Genomic DNA, 17,732 nt, shown 5'->3' with positions numbered 1-17,732 from the left:
CAGGTACAATCAAATCATTACATCCTATGGCCTTATGGAGATTTGAAAGAGCTGGCCTGACAATGTGCGAGAGACTCAGTCTGGGATCATTATGGGCCTGTCCCACTTACACAACTTTTTCGGCGACTGCCGGCAACCGTCATAGGTCGCCAAAAATGTTCAACATGTTGAAAGTCCAGCGGCGACCAGAAAGACGCTACGACTCTTTGGGTGACTAGGAGACGACTCACGACCGTACAGGCGACATGTCGCGGGGTGAAGCCTGTATGGTGGTGAGTAGTCGCCCAAAGAGTCGTACCTTGTTCTGGTAGCCGCTGGATTTTCAACATGTTGAACATTTTCGGCGACCTGTAACGACCTATGACGGGTGCTGGCAGTCGCCGAAAAGGTTGCGTAAGTGGGACAGCCCCATTAGGGATGGACAATAAATGTTGAATCTGCCAGCAAATTCCATTTCCCGAGAATGATAGAATGATTCTTGGTGATTCTTGGTGCTCCCCAAGCTCCCCGTAGCTTGGGGAGCAACAGCCAGCCCTAGGAAATGACTAACAATGAAATGGTGAGCGAGTGTTCTGCCCACACAGTCATAACTAAGTTCAGTTGACCTTTACATTCAGCCAAGTAATCTCCTCTAGACATGTTGCTCGTGGTGTTGTGGCTGCCTGCTTTGTGCTGGAGTGAGTTAAATAACTCTTCATGCGTTAAGGCAAGCTTTGCTTCTGGTCCAGAACTCATATTAACCCATGTCCGATGTGCTGGTTTTAAATTAAAGAAAAGGTTTGCAAAGAAAACTAAAGATGAACTGTTAACATTTTCTGTGTTATTGTTTCCTCAGTGATTGCCGTAATGAACTATTCAACATCTTATCATAAAAAATAGGAGTAGAATTAATCCATTCGGCTCATCAAGTCAACTCTGCCATTCAATCATGGCTGATCCATTTTCCCCTCTCAACCCCATTCTCCCGCCTTCTCCCCTAAACTTTTAATGCCTTCACCAATCAAAAGCCTATCAATCTCCACTTTAACAATACCCAATGACTTGGCCTCCACAGATTCAAGATTCAAGAGAGTTTATTGTCAGGTGTCCCAGATAGGACAATGAAATTCTTGCTTTGCTTCAGCACAACAGAATATAGTAGGCACGAATACAGAACAGATCAGTGTGTCCATATACCATTATATAAATATATACACACATCAATAAATAACATTCATTTTATTTTATTTCATTTTATTCATTTCACAGCTGTCTGTAGCAGAATGCCACAGATTCACCACCCTCTGGTAGAAAACCCCCTCCTCATCTGCATTCTAAAGGTACGTCCTTTTATTCTGAGGCTGTGTCCTCTGGTCCAGGACTATCCCACTAGTGGAAACATCTGTACTTTACGCTCTGATATTGCATTCAACCCCCCGATTCGACCAACTGATGATGGGCTACTCATTCATGGACCATGAATTGACTGCAAGGCTATGACCACCCACATGCCCTGAGATGCTGCCTGTCCCGCTGAGTTACTCCAGCTTTTTGTGTCTATCTTCGGTTTAAACCAGCATCTGCAGTTCCTTCCTACACATCTCGTCTTTCCCACTCTGTGTTGGGAGGTTGAGGGTGGGAGTGGGTGGTGAACACGATCCAAACCACAAGGCCAAGTATAAATACCAAGTGATCTTCTCACAGGGATAAGGCAACACTCTCCTGCCCCCTCAATGTTAACCTCTTGTGAAACCCTCAATAGAAACTTGAATAATGTGGGTTGGTGCTGGCTAAATGTTTCAACTGATTAATCCCGTTTAAAATTGTAAACTTCTCACTAGACTATTTTTGTCTGATAATATAAAACAACAGTTAAAGACTTCTGAACCTCTTTATCTGATTAGTAATGGTCAAACAAACATAAGCGCAAGAACATAGTTTCTCCCAAAGCAATAATAAGAATATCAAACATGGGACAGTACAGCAATTGAAAAGGCCCTTTGGCCCACAATGTCTGTGTGGGACATGATGTTGAGCTGATCAAATCTTATCTGCCTGCACGCGATCCATATCCCTCCATTTCCGTCACATCTTAAAGCCTCTCAAACACCATGATCCTATCTGCCTCCACCAGCACCACTGGCAGTGTGTTCCAGGCACTCACCACCCCCTGTGTACCCCTGTGTACCCCTGTGCACTCACCACCCCCTGTGTACAAAACAACTTGCTCCTGCACATCTCTTTTAAACTTTTCTCTTTTCATCTGAAAGTTAAGCCCTCCAGTCTTTGGTATTTCCACCCTGGGGAAAAAAGGTTCTGTTTGTCCACCCTATCTATGCCAAGGATAAGAAAACATCAAGGATATCCACTGATATATGTGTGTTTATCTCCGGAGACGGAGATGGGTCTGAACAAGAGTCCTGACCCAAAACGTCACCTCCAGAGATGTTGCCTGACCCGCTGAGTTTTTTGTATTTGGTTCCATGTTCCTGTATGTGTCTAACGTGTCTAATGCATCTGTGTCATACCCTCCCAGTAGGGCATCGATGGACATTCCTGTGTGTGCTCCTGACTGCGTCTGTTCTGGTTCCGAGCCAACATTGGACCCATCTTGTTGATCGAGAGCGACCAGTTCTAAAGGAAGTATTAGTAGGAGTTCCTCCCTCTCCCAGCTCCTAATAGAAAGCATCCTCGTTGAGCAGGAGATTTAAAAAATGGTTTTAAAAGCTTCAGCTCACCTTCGTCGGGTCTGGTCACCTTATCATCGGGAGCGTAGCCAATAGCAGCCAGGCCCAGCCGATTCATCCACCTACAGCATAGAGGGAGAGAGGTGGTTGAGTGGGTGTAGTGTCATTTATTGTCACATGTCACGAGGTACAGTGAAAAGCTTTTTGTTGTGTGCTATCCAGTCAGTGGAAAGACTATGCATGATTACAACCGAGCTGTCCACAGTGCACAGTTACAGAATAAAGGGAATAACGTTTAGTGTAAGATAAAGTCCAGTAAAGTCCGATTAAAGATAGTCCGAGGGTCAACAATGAGGCAGATGGGAGGTCAGAACCACTCTCTAGTTGGTGATGGGACGGTTCAGTTGCCTGATGACAGCTGGGAAGAAACTGTCCCTGAATCTGGAGGTGTTTTCACACTTCTGTACTTCTTGCCTGATGGGAGAGGGGAGAAGAGGGAGTGGCCGGGGTGAGACTGGTCCTTGATTATGCTGCTGGTCTTGCTGAGACAGTGAGAAGTGTAGGTACGTTTTACTGCATGTCCAACAGCCATAGAGTCATTACAACACAGAAACAGTCCCTTCTGCCCAACTCACCCATGCCAGCCACGGTGTTCCATCTAAGTTAGTCACATTTGCCCACATTTGGTCCATATCCCTTTAAACCTTTCCTATCCATGCACATGTCCAAGTCAGTCCGTCAGTCATCAAAGACCGAGGATTAACTGGACATGATTAAATTACACCCCTCACTCCGGGGTTCGGAACTTTTCAACCCCATCTAGGCAGATTTAATTTCCAGTAATTAAATTAATCTTTAAAAAAAAGTCTGCCTGATTGATGGCAGTTACCAAATTACACAATGTCATAAAACAAAACGCATCCGGTTCACAAACATCCTTCACGGTGCTGAACGGCCCTCCTCTGGCCCATCTCACAGTGACTCTCGGCCAACATGGTTGACTCATTAACTGCCTCTTGGTTCAGAGGGAATCACGGATAGACAGTAAGTGGAGCATTGCCTGTCGTGTCAACATCCCATCAACAATCCACTTGAAAATACAGCCAAGACACATGGGATATTTGTAGTTGCACCAAAGACTTTGTTTTTTTTGCATGAGTATTACGGTTATTAATTTATTGAATTGGCATCATGGCACGGCGGTGGAGTTGCGTGTAAGTGTGCGGAGAGGGTGGATGTGTGTAAGTGTGTGTTGGTGTAGAATGTGTGTACATGTGTGTGTCGGTGTAGAATGTGTGTACATGTGTGTCGGTGTAGAATGTGTGTACATGTGTGTGTTGGTGTAGAATGTGTGTACATGTGTGTGTTGGTGTAGAATGTGTGTGATGGTGTAGAATGTGTGTACATGTGTGTGATGGTGTAGAATGTGTGTACATGTGTGTGTCGGTGTAGAATGTGTGTACATGTGTGTGTTGGTGTAGAATGTGTGTACATGTGTGTGTCGGTGTAGAATGTGTGTTGGTGTAGAATGTGTGTACATGTGTGTGTTGGTGTAGAATGTGTGTACATGTGTGTGATGGTGTAGAATGTGTGTACATGTGTGTGATGGTGTAGAATGTGTGTACATGTGTGGATGTGGTGGATGTGTGCAAATGGGTGAGATGCAACTGGATAAACTTGCAACAAGGGAGACTGAGAGGAGACTTTGTCGCGGGGAATGGATGGAGTGAATCAGCAGGAGACATATCTCCGAGTGATTGGCTCAACAATTGGAAGAATGAGAAGGAGGATGAAAGGGAATGTGTTCACCCAGTGGGTAATGTGAGTTTGGAATACAGCACTGAGCTGATAAGGTGGCAGAGACAGAAGCTCCCATCACCATGACACATTCTGGGCCGTGTACCTGAGGGGATCTTTGATTCCCTGTCCCAAGAGAATCATGAGGTATCTGGTGTCTGGATGGTATCATTATAACTTCTTGTGCAAAGTCCCTGGAGCACGTTAGTACTCAACGATATCCCTGGAGCGTGAGGATATTTTTAGCGAAAGCCTAAAGTGCATGAATCTTGTAGTGAGTTCTTTAGCGCGGGCCAACTTGAAGGGACTCCTTTGGGATTCATCAGGAGTTGAAAACATTCCCAGGGAGGATGTCCATAGGATCCACAGGAGAGTGTCCGTACTTGTAGCGATGCTTCCCAGCATTTATAGAGTGTAGAGACATGTCTGGCACATGTTGCTCAAATTAAAATTCCTCGTGCGTCACAAAAATTGAGAAGATCAAACCTTAATTCACGGGTGGGTATTTAGAGTTTCTCACCATCAAGGGAGAATTATGTGTGGGTGTAACTGAGATGGCAGAACCTCACATTCTGTGTAGACAATAGACAATAGACAATAGGTGCAGGAGTAGGCCATTTGGCCCTTCGAGCCAGCACCGCCATTCAATGTGATCATGGCTGATCATCCCCAATCAGTCCCCGTTCCTGCCTTCTCCCCATATCCCCTGACTCTGCTATTTTTGAGACCCCTATCTAGCTCTCTCTTGAAAGCATCCAGAGAACCGGCCTCCACCGCCTTCTGAGGCTGAGAATTCCACAGACTCACCACTCTCTGTGAGAAAAAGTGTTTCCTCGTCTCCGTTCTAAATGGCTTACTCCTTATTCTTAAACTGTGGTCCCTGGTCTGGATTCCCCCAACATCGGGAACATGTTTCCTTCCTGCCTCTAGCGTGTCCAAGCCCTTAACAATCTTTTATGTTTCAATGAGATACCCTCTCATCCTTCTAAATTCCAGTGTAGATTTTGTATATCCCATTGGGAGAGCTTCGAAACCAACTGCACCAGTCTCTCCCGGTCCATCATTCACTACTGACGGACATCAGGAGTAGGTGTGCCATCGCTGAGAGATAAAGTTCAAGTTCAAGTTCAAATTTATTGTCATATGCACCAATTAAGGGACAGTGATATTTGAGTGACCAATTCCCTCGTGTTGGACAGGGAACTGCAATATATCCTTCAAAGCAACGCGGCCTATTCTTTAGTTGAATGTTACAAGTGTGTGCTTACTTTCTGTGTTCAAGAATAGAACACAGAGCCTAGAACAGTGGAGCACAGTGGGGCGTGACCTGAGTGGGTTTTCTCCGGGTGCTCCGGTTTCCTCCCACACTCCAAAGTCGTACAGGTTTCGAGGTTAATTGGCTTCAGTAAAATTATAAATTGTCCCCAGTGTGTAGGATAGTTCTGGAGGTCGCAGGTCAGCGTGGGCTTGGTGGGTCAAAGGGTTTGTTCCTGTGCTTTAGATTTTAGAGATTCCTGTGCTTTTAAAGTTTTCTCAACTTTTTCACACAGAGAGTTGTGAGTCTGTGGAATTCTCTGCCTCAGAGGGCGGTGGAGGCCGGCTCTCTGGATACTTTCAAGAGAGAGCTAGATAGGGCTCTTAAAGATAGTGGAGTCAGGGGATATGGGGAGTAGGCAGGAATGGGGTACTGATTGGGGATGATCAGCCATGATGGTGGCCGACTAGGAAAAGGGGAGATGCAGCGAGACCTGGGTGTCATGGTACACCAGTCATTGAAAGTGGGCATGCAGGTGCAGCAGGCAGTGAAGAAAGCGAATGGTATGTTAGCTTTCATAGCAAAAGGATTTGAGTATAGGAGCAGGGAGGTTCTACTGCAGTTGTACAGGGTCTTGGTGAGACCACACTTGGAGTATTGCGTACAGTTTTGGTCTCCAAATTTGAGGAAGGACATTATTGCCATAGAGGGAGTGCAGAGAAGGTTCACCAGACTGATTCCTGGGATGTCAGGACTGTCTTATGAAGAAAGACTGGATAGACTTGGTTTATACTCTCTAGAATTTAGGAGATTGAGAGGGGATCTTATAGAAACTTACAAAATTCTTAAGGGGTTGGACAGGCTAGATGCAGGAAGATTGCTCCCGATGTTGGGGAAGTCCAGGACAAGGGGTCACAGCTTAAGGATAAGGGGGAAATCCTTTAAAACCGAGATGAGAAGAACTTTTTTCACACAGAGAGTGGTGAATCTCTGGAACTCCCTGCCACAGAGGGTAGTCGAGGCCAGTTCATTGGCTATATTTAAGAGGGAGTTAGATGTGGCCCTTGTGGCTAAGGGGATCAGAGGGTATGGAGAGAAGGCAGGTACGGGATACTGAGTTGGATGATCAGCCATGATCATATTGAATGGCGGTGCAGGCTCGAAGGGCCGAATGGCCTACTCCTGCACCTAATTTCTATGTTTCTATGTTTCTATCACGTTGAATTTTCGGCGCTGGCTCGAAGGGCCGAATGGCCTCCTCCTACACCTATTGTTTATTATTATTTATTATCTATTATAAACCCTTTGGCCCACAATGTCTGTGCCGAAGGTAGACAAAAATGCTGGAGAAACTCAGTGGGTGCAGCAGCATCTATGGAGCGAAGGAAATAGGCAACGTTTCGGGTCTGTGACGAACATGAAGATGAGTACATAATGCCAATGTACTAGTATAATTTAAAAAAACTTTAAAGGCAGCCGGTTTAATACACTCTACGGATTTTGTTATCTGCTCAAGATACTGAAGTGAGCATCTGTTTTAAACTTCCACCGAAATTTATTACTGGAGAATGGTCCTGACCCGAAACATCACCTATCCATGTTCTCCAGAGATGCTGCCTGACCTGCTGAGTTACTCCAGCACTTTGTATCTTGTTTGTAAACAAGCACCTGCAGTTCACTTTGTCTCCTCTCTAGCACTTAAAACGTTTTGAGCGGAGAGGAGTAGAGAGAATGTGTACATTTTTCAAAGTGACCACAAAAGCTTAGAACAAACAACATATTTGATTGCTTTATGGTTTAGCATGAATTAAAAATGAATGAAGCACTAAATAATGGAAGAAGAAAGACATTATTAGGCGCATAGATGAACTATAGAAATCCAGAAGAAATGATTTAAAGTGAGACTGGGACTTCAGCGCATCATTTAAATGAGCTATTTTCAGCGACACCAGATTATCTTTTCCAATTCTTACAGGGAAGAAAGCCGATTCGATTCAAATCTAAAAACATATACCAATCCACCCGATGGGATTCACCTCTACAATTGGAACAAAACATGCCTCTCGGTAGCATTTGACAGCAAAGAATTTGTCGATGTAATGTCTGTGGATAGAATTCAGAGATAGCAGATCTTGGCCAAGCCTGACTACAGGGGAACAAAGGTTTTTAATTTAATTTCCCAAATGATTTAAACCATTTTACTCCGATTCTTATAGAATGGTCTATCTTCAATTCACTGATCTGTCTCCCTCTCGAACAGGTTTGTAGGTTAATTGGTTTGGGATAATTGTAAATTGACCCTAGTGTGTGTAGGATAGTGTTAGTGTGCGGGGATCGCTGGTCGGCGCGGGCTCGGTGGGCTGAAGTACCTGTTTCCGCCCTGTATCTTTAAAACTAAACTAAAATTGTCATCGAAGATAGACACAACATGCTGGAGTAACTCAGCGGGACAGGCAGCATCTCTGGAGAGAAGGAATGGGTGATGCAGGGTCTCGACCCAAAACATTTCATCACCCATTCCTTCTCTCCAGAGATGCTGCCTCTCCCGCTGAGTTACTCCAGCATGTTGTGTCTATCGTTGGTGTAAACCAGTATCCGCAGTTCCTTCCTAAACTAAAATTGTAATCACATTTCCCTTGAGGATCCCTTACCTTCGACCTTATCTGCTGTATTGAAACAGTTAGATTATGAATTAACTCGGTTTCAATGCAGAAGATAAGGTCTAGGTTGGTTCCACCACAAATAGTGGCAGATCATTCCTAAAGCCGGGATGTATCCCAGCATCAATGTGGATATCCTGCTTTCCAGCATTTTGAGAGGGACACAACAGACATGCAATCAACTCTTCAACAAGTGACTTTCACAAAGTGAGGAAATCTGCAAATGTTCCATTTAGGTTCTTGGTTTCCTGGTCCTCCAAAAATATTCCAAATGGACTTTAAACTGGAGGTGGTGGAGGGTGGACAAGCAAAAAAGGGTTCTTGTTCTTTTAGCCTCACTAAAACATCACGGCAGAGTGACCAAACACAGACTGACGTGCGATTGAGTCGAGCTTCATTGGCTGGCCGCAGCCTGACAGGAATGTTGCTCTCCACAGATGCTGCCTGACCCACTGAGTTATTCCAGCATTTTGTATCCATCTACGGTATAAACCAGCATCTGCAGTTGCATCCTACACATTTAATCAGCAAGTGTGATGAAATATATGTATTGAACTGATCATTTAACAGCACAGCTTCTGTACGATGTGCTACTAAACTAAATTTTTAAGAGAAATAAATAAAATATGCAACAGAAAAAAATGACTGCAATAAATCTCGGCAGGGGAAAGGTTGATTGCCACAGTCATTCTAATTGCTGCATGGACTTGTTGCCAATGCTACAAATGATTGGCTCCATTTTAAACATGTCCTGTGTAATCAACAGATCTGAGTATCATCACTGTAGCTCCCGACATTATTGCCTGCAAGTGTGGAATTCATTAGCATTCCCCTTCCTTTAATCTCTCGCCAGTTTGCTTTTCAATTGGAGGATATTACAACATTTCATTTGTTGTTTACTACTCTGGAAATAAATGCGGCCATTAAGCAATTGCTGTCGTCTGGGCCAAGGGCATTTCAGATGGAGAGAGGCGTAACACTAATGCATCAGTGGCAAATTAGATTTCTTTGTAGCAAGAGTATGTGATCATTGGGATATAGAACATCAGCCAACTCACGAGTGAATGCTTCAAAGGCAGTCAGGCCGACATCAAAAGGTTGTCTCAACTAGGCCCTGCTCCAAGTAAAATGTACTCACAGAAACAAGCTTGTTATTTGTCAACATGGGCGAGATCTTGATAATATATTTCCTGTCTTTTTTTCCTGTTCCTCCTTCCCCCCTACGGCACCTGTTTCTCCTGCCCTCACCCCGGCCCATCCCCTGCCGCATACATCCCTCCCTCAGGATCTCAGGACCGCACAAGCTTCTCCACCACGACAAGGTGACAGTCCACATAGTTGATAAGGATGTGGGAAAATGAAGGGGGTTACTGTAAATGAGTGCAGACGGTGGCCAAAGGGCCTGTTCCTATGACTAGATCATATTTAAATCATTTCATTAGCTATCGGAAGGGCAACCCCAAACTAAAAGGGGACTAATCTACAAATTACTTCTTCTTCTTGCGAATGAAACATAAATAAACTAAAGGAATAGTTAGATCTCAAGCCGGGTGTTGAGCAGCCTGGTTGTTGTCTCTGTTGGCGTCAATGTCTGTCAGGCCCTGAGCTCCATGTGGTGGGTGGTAGAGCGGGCACCCAGAGATGACATGGTTGGCTGTCTGTTGTTCTGCTCCACATTCACAGGCTAGGCTCTGGCGGAGGGAGTCCCCATCTCCACACGCTGGCATTGAAACGCCCAACTCCAGTACCAAGTCTGTTGAGCTTCACCCATGCTCCTCTGGGGAGCTCAGACCCTGGACAGCTTTTATCTGGTGAAGAGATGTAGCTGTGTAATAGAGATGAGGTTGCCTTCCACTCCTGTGACCACTTGGTGGCTATCCAGTGTGCCTTTGTCCCAGTTGGATGGATGGATGCTAGGAGTTGTTTTCCATGTGGAGCAAAGGGGTGACGGGACTTCAGTCTGGGTGGCCTCTGCTTATTCATAGAAATATAGAAACATAGAAAATGGGTGCAGGAGTAGGCCATTCGGCCCTTCGAGCCTGCACCGCCATTCAATATGATCATGGCTGATCATCCAACTCAGTATCCTGTACCTGCCTTCTCTCCATACCCCCTGATCCCTTTAGCCACAAGGGCCACATCTAACTCCCTCTTAAATATAGCCAATGATCTGGCCTCAACTACCTTCTGTGGCAGCGAATTCCACAGATTCACCACTCTCTGTGTAAAAAATGATTTTCTCATCTCGGTCCTAAAAGACTTCCCTCTTATCCTTAAACTGTGACCCCTTGTTCTGGACTTCCCCAACATCGGGAACAATCTTCCTGCATCTAGCCTGTCCAACCCCTTAATAATTTTGTAAGTTTCTATAAGATCCCCCCTCGGTAATGTATGAATATTAATTAGCTCTATGTCACAATTTATTCGCCTGCCATTTTATAGACTTGTACAATTGTAAATAAATTTACAAGCTCATTTTAAATAGGAGTTGAATCTTTGCCTTAAAATAGTGAAGAGAAACATTTGGCGGAAACATTCCAGCTGCTGATATCATCTTCTGTTCTAACCTGACTCGGATGATTCATACTGCCTCTACACATGAGTGGCAATCAGAGAATATGCAAAAATGACTCTTTGTCACATTTCTAAAAATACCCCCAAAAATGCTTGAGATAATATCTTGTCCTAATCATTGCCTCCACAGATAGAAGCGCATGTTTAAATCCACCCTTTCCAGCCCTGCTCACCCTCCCCGACTCTCAGTGGCACTGGCAACTTATTTATACAAGAATATTCTAGAATAGACTACATGACACTTTGTGTGATGCACCAGCATGCATTAATAAAACATGCACCCACAGTCCACCAGCGGAATAATGGGCCTGTCCCACTTAGGTGATTTTTTAGGCAACTACAGACAATAGACAATAGGTATAGGAGTAGGCCATTTGGCCCTTCGAGCCAGCACTGCCATTTAATGTGATCATGGCTGATCATCCCCATTCAGTACCCCGTTCCTGCCTTCTCCCCATATCCCCTGACTCCGCTATCTTTAAGAGCCCTATCTAGCTCTCTCTTGAAAGCATCCAGAGAACCTGCCTCCAGAGAATTCCACAGGCTAACCACTCTCTGTGTGAAAAAGTGTTTCCTCGTCTCCGTTCTAAATGGCTTACTTCTTATTCTTAAACTGTGGCCCCTGGTTCTGGACTCCCCCAACATCGAGAACATGTTTCCTGCCTCTAGCGTGTCCAAACCCTTAACAAGCCCCTAACAAACTACAGACTAGTTTGTCGCCACATGTTCGCCGCTGGTCGCCGGGAGCCGTCTCCTCAGTCGCGCAAAAAGTCGTCGCGTCTTTCCGGTCGCCACTAAATTTTCAACATGTTGAAAATTTTTCGCCGACAGTGGGTTTGATGCCAATGAGCGTAGCTTGACTTCTCCTGACGTCGGTGCTGTCGTAGGTTGTCGCCAGGATGACGTAGGTTGTCGCCAGTTTTTCGGCGACCTGCCACGACTATGACACTCGCCGGCAGTTGCCTAAAAAATCACCAAGTGGGACAGGGCCGTGACGACCTCTTGTCTTTGCACAACCTTCTACACTTGTTTTAAGATCTTTATCATTTTCGATTTCTGAAGTGCTCCAGTAACTTTAGATAAAGCAGTAGATACAATCAGACAGGAGCTGCTAGATTAGCATTACTGATATGTGTTTCAGCAACTGTTCATTGTGATTCTTTACTAAGGCAGTCTCTTAATCAAATAGGACTTGTACTAAAAAAAAGACGCAAAATGCTGGAGTAACTGAGGGGGTCAAGCAGCATCTCGGGAGAACATGGAGAGGTGACATTTCAGGTCAGGACCCTTCTTCGGACTGAAGAATTCATGCTCTCCAGAGATGCTGCCTGACCCCCTCAGTTACTCCAGCACTTTGAATCTTTTTTTTTGTAAACCAGCATCTGCAGTTCCTGTAGTGTCCAGTATAGCATCTGCAGCTCCAGCGACTATGAGTCTATTTCTGCAGTTCCTTGTTTCTACATGAAGTCTTACGCTCAGTTCTTTCTTCACTTTTTCATTTTTCTGCTCTCACCCCATATCTTTCAAATCCTTTCGCAATGCCTTGATACTCTTCGAGCTTCTCCCACTTGGCTAGGTACACAGCTTCAAAATGTCGTCTCCTTACAGTAACAATTTGGGGTGCCCCACCTCACTGCCCTCCAGTACCCCGTCTCAACACCCTACTCGGTGACCTTCCTTGGACATTCATCTCCGGCCACCCTTGGCCTCTGCCTGTGTTGCAGCCGTCACCTCCGCAACTCTCTCCAGGATCCTCATTCACATGCATACCATGCACATTGCAACACGACCATTTCCTCAAAGTGGATCTGACTGATGCCTGATGATATCTACTGCGCGAACCATGTCTGATTCGCAGTCGAGTTTACAGCTGCCTTACAGCACCAGAGACAGGCTCGATCTTGACTGCGGGTGCTGTCTGTATGGAGTTTGGACATTTTTCCCTCGAGGGTTTTCTCTGGGTCCTCTGGTTTCTTCCCACACTCCAAAGACATACAGGTTTGTAGGTTACTTGGCTTGGTATGATTGTAAATTGTCCCTAGATGTATTGCTAAATGTATGTTATGTTAAATGTATGTTAAATTGTCTCTTGTTAAATGTATGTCTTAACTCTAGTTTTTATTATTTTTTAGCTGTGTATATGTGGGGGGGTGGGGGAAACCATTAATCTCTTCCTTGTACGGGGACGCGACTTTTTCCCTGTCAGGTCTCCGATGTCGTTGGGCCTAACATCGTGGAGCTGGTGGCGGCCTCCGGCCGGGACCAACCCGACGGCTCTGACATCGCGGAGCCTGCGGACCTGACATCGCGGAACTGGCTGACTTCGGAACGGGAAGAGCTGTGGTGGTGTGCCGCTGCGACCCGACTTCGGAGCGTCGGAGGCTCCGGCCGCAGGACCGGTGGACAGGAACATCGGGAGCTCGCAGGTCCCTGGTGGGAGACCGCTTTTCGGAGCTCCCGCAGCGGCAACTTCCCCCGCTGGAATCGCGGGGTTTATAGGACTCGGAGTGGGGCCTAACATCGCCCCGCGCGGCTGAAACGGCCACGGGACTTACCATCGCCCGCCGGGGGCTTTAACATCGGGAGCCCCTGTTCGCCTCGACGCTGCAGTTGGACTGCTGGACCGCGGGAGAAGAACAAAGGGAAGAGATAAGACTTTTGTCTTCCATCACAGTGAGGAGGTGTTGGAGACTCACTGTGATGGATGTTTGTGTAAATTGTGTTAAGTGTGTGTCTTGGTTTTTTTGTATTGTAAGACTGTAGAAACTGCTATTTTGTTCAAACCAAGTTGTTGAATGACAATAAAAGGCATTCTATTCTATTCTAGAGTGTGTAGGATAGTGTTAGTGTGCGGGGATCGCTGGTCAGAGTGGACTCGATGGGCCAAACAACCTGTTTCCATGCTGTATCTCTGAACTAAACTAATCTAAACATAGTTGTCCCTTCCATCTAAACTAAACTGGGATCTGTCACCTCCATCTACTTGGTCCTCCTTTCAACATCCCATTTTTTTACATAATCTCAGAAATGTTTTGCCATGTGAGATCATCATGCGGTGCTGGCTCGAAGGGCCGAATGGCCTACTCCTGCACCTATTGTCTATTGTCTATCACCTATTTCCTCTCAGCTTTCCACACACAACAACTTCTTCTCCTCACTACTTTTATCATCTTATTTCATCATGGTCTCTCTCTCTCTCTCTCTCTCTCTCTCTCTCTCTCTCTCTCTCTCTCTCTCTCTCTCTCTCTCTCTCTCTCTTGCGCTCTCTCTCTCTCTCTCACTCTCACTCTCACTCTCACTCTCACTCTCACTCTCACTCTCACTCTCACTCTCACTCTCACTCTCTCTCTCACTCTCTCTGTCCAATGACATATTCCTCTCATAAAATCTCCACCCACACAAACCCCACCACCCTAGTTGTGTAGGAAAGAACTGCAGATGCTGGTTTAAATCAAAGATAGACCACCACCCTTATTAATGGCCACTATAGATTTCAGCATTTCAGTCATACAGTGTGGAAACAGGCCCTTCGGCCCACCTTGCCCACACTGACCAACATGTCCCATCTACACTAGTCCCACCTGCCTGCGTTGGGCCCATGTCCCTCTAAACCTGTCCAAACCTTTCCTACTTCACATAATACCACTGCCACCATCTCCATCACAGATTGGAACTTCTCTAATCATTCAAGCTTAAGCACGCTATTATTTCTTCCTCCTCCACCATCCTCGGCAGCACGTTCCAGGCACTCACCACCCTCCGTGTAAAATAACTTCCCCCGCACACCCCCTTTAACTTCGCCCCTCTCATCTTAAAGCTGTTCCATCTAGTCTTTGACATTTCCATCCGGAGCGTTGGACCCCCCCGCCGGGGATAGCCAGAGAAGAGCTCCGACCGCCGGCCTGCGGCCTATAACTTCTTGAAGCCGCCCGCGGTCTCCAGTAAGACAGTGCCCATTCGGGAACATAATCCAAGCTGCGGAGTGTGTTCGACCGTCTCGACGAGAGGGCCTGTGCATCGGGCCGTCCATAGCGGCGACTGTAGAGGGTTTATGGCTCCTGACCACGGGTGAACAAGGAAGAGGACTGACTGAACTTTGTGCCTTCCACCATAGTGAAGAATGCTGTGGTGGATGTTTGTGTTAAATCTTATTGTGTAGATTGTGTGTTCTTTTTTAATTGTGCCGCTGCTGGCAAATTAATTTCACTGCACCTTCGGGTGTATGTGACAAATAAACTTGACTTTGACTTTATCCTGGGATAAAGATTCAGTCTGTCTACACTATTGATGCCTCTCATAATATCATATCCCCCAACAACCTCCAGCTCTCCCGAGGAAACAAGCCGAGTTTGTCCAAACTCCCGGTAGCTAATACCCTGTAATCCAGCCACATTGTGATGAATCTCTTCTGCCTTTCCAAAGCCACTACATTCTTCCCACAATAGGGCCACCAGAATTGAAACAATACTCCAAATGTGGTTGAACCAAAGTTTGACAGCGTGACTTGTACTCAATGGCCCTAGTGACAAAGGTAAGCTGACCTACACCTGCTACACCACTCCATCTCCTTGTGTTGCCTCTTGGCTGGAAACACAAACTGGAAAGGTTGGGTATCTGAAATTACTGACATGAGTGATGAACGCCATCAGCTGAGATGGCAGGATGGAGCCGGGGTAATGTTGCTTGTAACAGCACCAGGGACCTGGTACGATCCTGACTACGGGTGCTGTCCACATTGATGATGACCACATTGGTGGGCGGCGCGACCGACGTCGCAGCGGCCTCTGCAGTCCGTCTGTCTTTTTTAAAATTTTTTTGTCCCGTTGAGGGTATTGTTTGTAGTGGGTTTTTAAATGTGTATGTGTGGGGGGCGGGGGGTGGGTGGGGGAAACTTTTAAATCTCTTCCCTGTACGGGGACCCGACCTTTTCCCTGTCGGGTCTCCGCTGTCGTTGGGGCCTAGCACCGTGGAGCGGCCTCCAGCCAGAACGACCTGGGGGCTCAAGTCACGGAGCCGGCGGAACTGCGGACCTACCATCATGGAGCTGGCCGGCTTCGTGGCGTGGAGCGCTGTGGTGGCGAGCGGCTGCGACCCAACTCCGGTGGATGGTGACACCGGGAGCTCGCGGGTCCCCGGTGTGAGACTGCTTTACGGAGCACCAACAACGGCAACTTCTCCCGCCCAAATTGCGGGGTTGAAAGCGACCTGGAGCGGGGCCTTACATCGCCCGGCCCAGCTTTAAATGGCCGCAGACTTGCTAGCGCCCGCCGGGGGTTTCGACTTTGACTTTGACATCGGGAGAAGAATGGAGAGCAGGGGAGAGACAAGACTTTGCCTTCCATCACAGTGAGGAGGAGATTCACTGTGATGGATGTTTGTGTAAATTGTGTTGGTGTGTGTCTTGGTTCTTTTCTTGTATGACTGCAGAAACTAAATTTCGTTTTAACTTCATGTGAGGTTCAAATGACAAATAAACGGTATTGTATTGTATTGTATTGTATTGTATTGTATTGTATTGTCTGAATGGAGTTTGCACGTTCTCCCTGTGACCACGTGGGTTTTCTCCGGGTGCTCCGGTTTCCTCCCACATTCCAAAGATGTACAGATTTGTAGGGAAATTGGCTTTGGTAAAAATTGTAAATTGTCCCCAATGTGTCGGGTAGTGCTAGTGTACAGGGTGAGCGCTGGTCGGCACAGAATCGGTGGACCGAAGGGCCTCTTTCCACGCTGTATCTCTGAAGTAAAGTCTAAAACTAAATGTTATGGGGAAAGAATGGTTAATTGGATGACTCCATTAAAGGGCTGGCATAGACATGATGGGCCAAATGGCTTTCTCTCGCATCCTTCTTAGATTCTATGCTTCTCATTTGATGTATCATTGCAGTGTATAAAACAATTTCTGATGTGACAGTGTGGGTGGGTGCCTGTTTCCTGGGGCAGAAGGATTGAAAAGCAGAGATCAGAGAGAAGAGGACTTGCAAACCAAACCGGACGCAACATGAGAACCGTATAAAAATAAAAGTTCCTGTGATCTGGGATGTGCTGTCTGGGCGAGTGATGGAAACGAATTCACTGGACTCATTCAAAACAAATTTGGATGAATATTTGAAAGGAAAAAAGTACAAGTGGAACTAATTAATGCCCCTGACAAAGAGCCGGCGCATGCATTATTGACCAAATTGCTGCCTTCTGTAATTTTATCATTCAATGCAGAGCAGATTATTCTTATGGTCCTGCCAAACATTTTGCTTTCAGACTAACTTTTGGTATAAAGTGCATTTTCATTAGGTAAAATTACAGCTCAGTTAAACGGAATTAACTTGTTAAAACACTTCATGTTTAATTATGTATGTATTGTGTATGTATTGTGTATTAATTATGTATGGTATCGCTTGTAAACATTAAAGTCTGTTAAAGAAATATATACATAGGCAACCTGTTCACAGATTAGTCAATGCAGCACAGATTAGAACTCCTGTTTTCTCTCTCCATGAAATAAAACTTTACTTAATACTGAAAGTAAGCATGCGAATACAGCAGGCAGTGAAGAAAGCTGATGGCATGTTGGCCTTTATAACAAGAGGAGTTGAGTATAGGAGCAAAGAGATCCTTCTGCAGTTGTACAGGGCCCTAGTGAGACCGCACCTGGAATTTGGTCTCCAAATTTGAGGAAGGACATTCTTGCCATAGAGGGAGTACAGGGAAGGTTTACCAGACTAATTCCTGGGATGGCAGGACTTTCAGTTAATTAATGTGTAGGGAGTGGATTAGAAAGGGTCA

At 45.9% G+C, this 17,732-nt stretch overlaps 1 protein-coding gene across 1 annotated transcript in view; it reads right to left on the bottom strand.

The window, feature by feature from the left end:
* LOC116979239 (connector enhancer of kinase suppressor of ras 2-like) overlaps nt 1–17,732 on the bottom strand; it is a 355,767-nt gene that overhangs the window by 16,966 nt on the left and 321,069 nt on the right. Inside the window, exon 19 of the mRNA XM_033030831.1 lies at nt 2,718–2,788. Within this exon, the coding sequence (XP_032886722.1) occupies nt 2,718–2,788 (71 nt within the window). The remainder of the gene's footprint in view (nt 1–2,717; nt 2,789–17,732) is intronic.

This window comes from Amblyraja radiata, chromosome 12 (genome assembly GCF_010909765.2).
Source record: "Amblyraja radiata isolate CabotCenter1 chromosome 12, sAmbRad1.1.pri, whole genome shotgun sequence".
In the NCBI taxonomy this organism is placed as follows: domain Eukaryota; kingdom Metazoa; phylum Chordata; class Chondrichthyes; order Rajiformes; family Rajidae; genus Amblyraja; species Amblyraja radiata.
The sequence above is the reverse complement of the archived record's forward strand: the minus strand, read 5'-3'. Positions and strand labels throughout refer to the sequence as shown.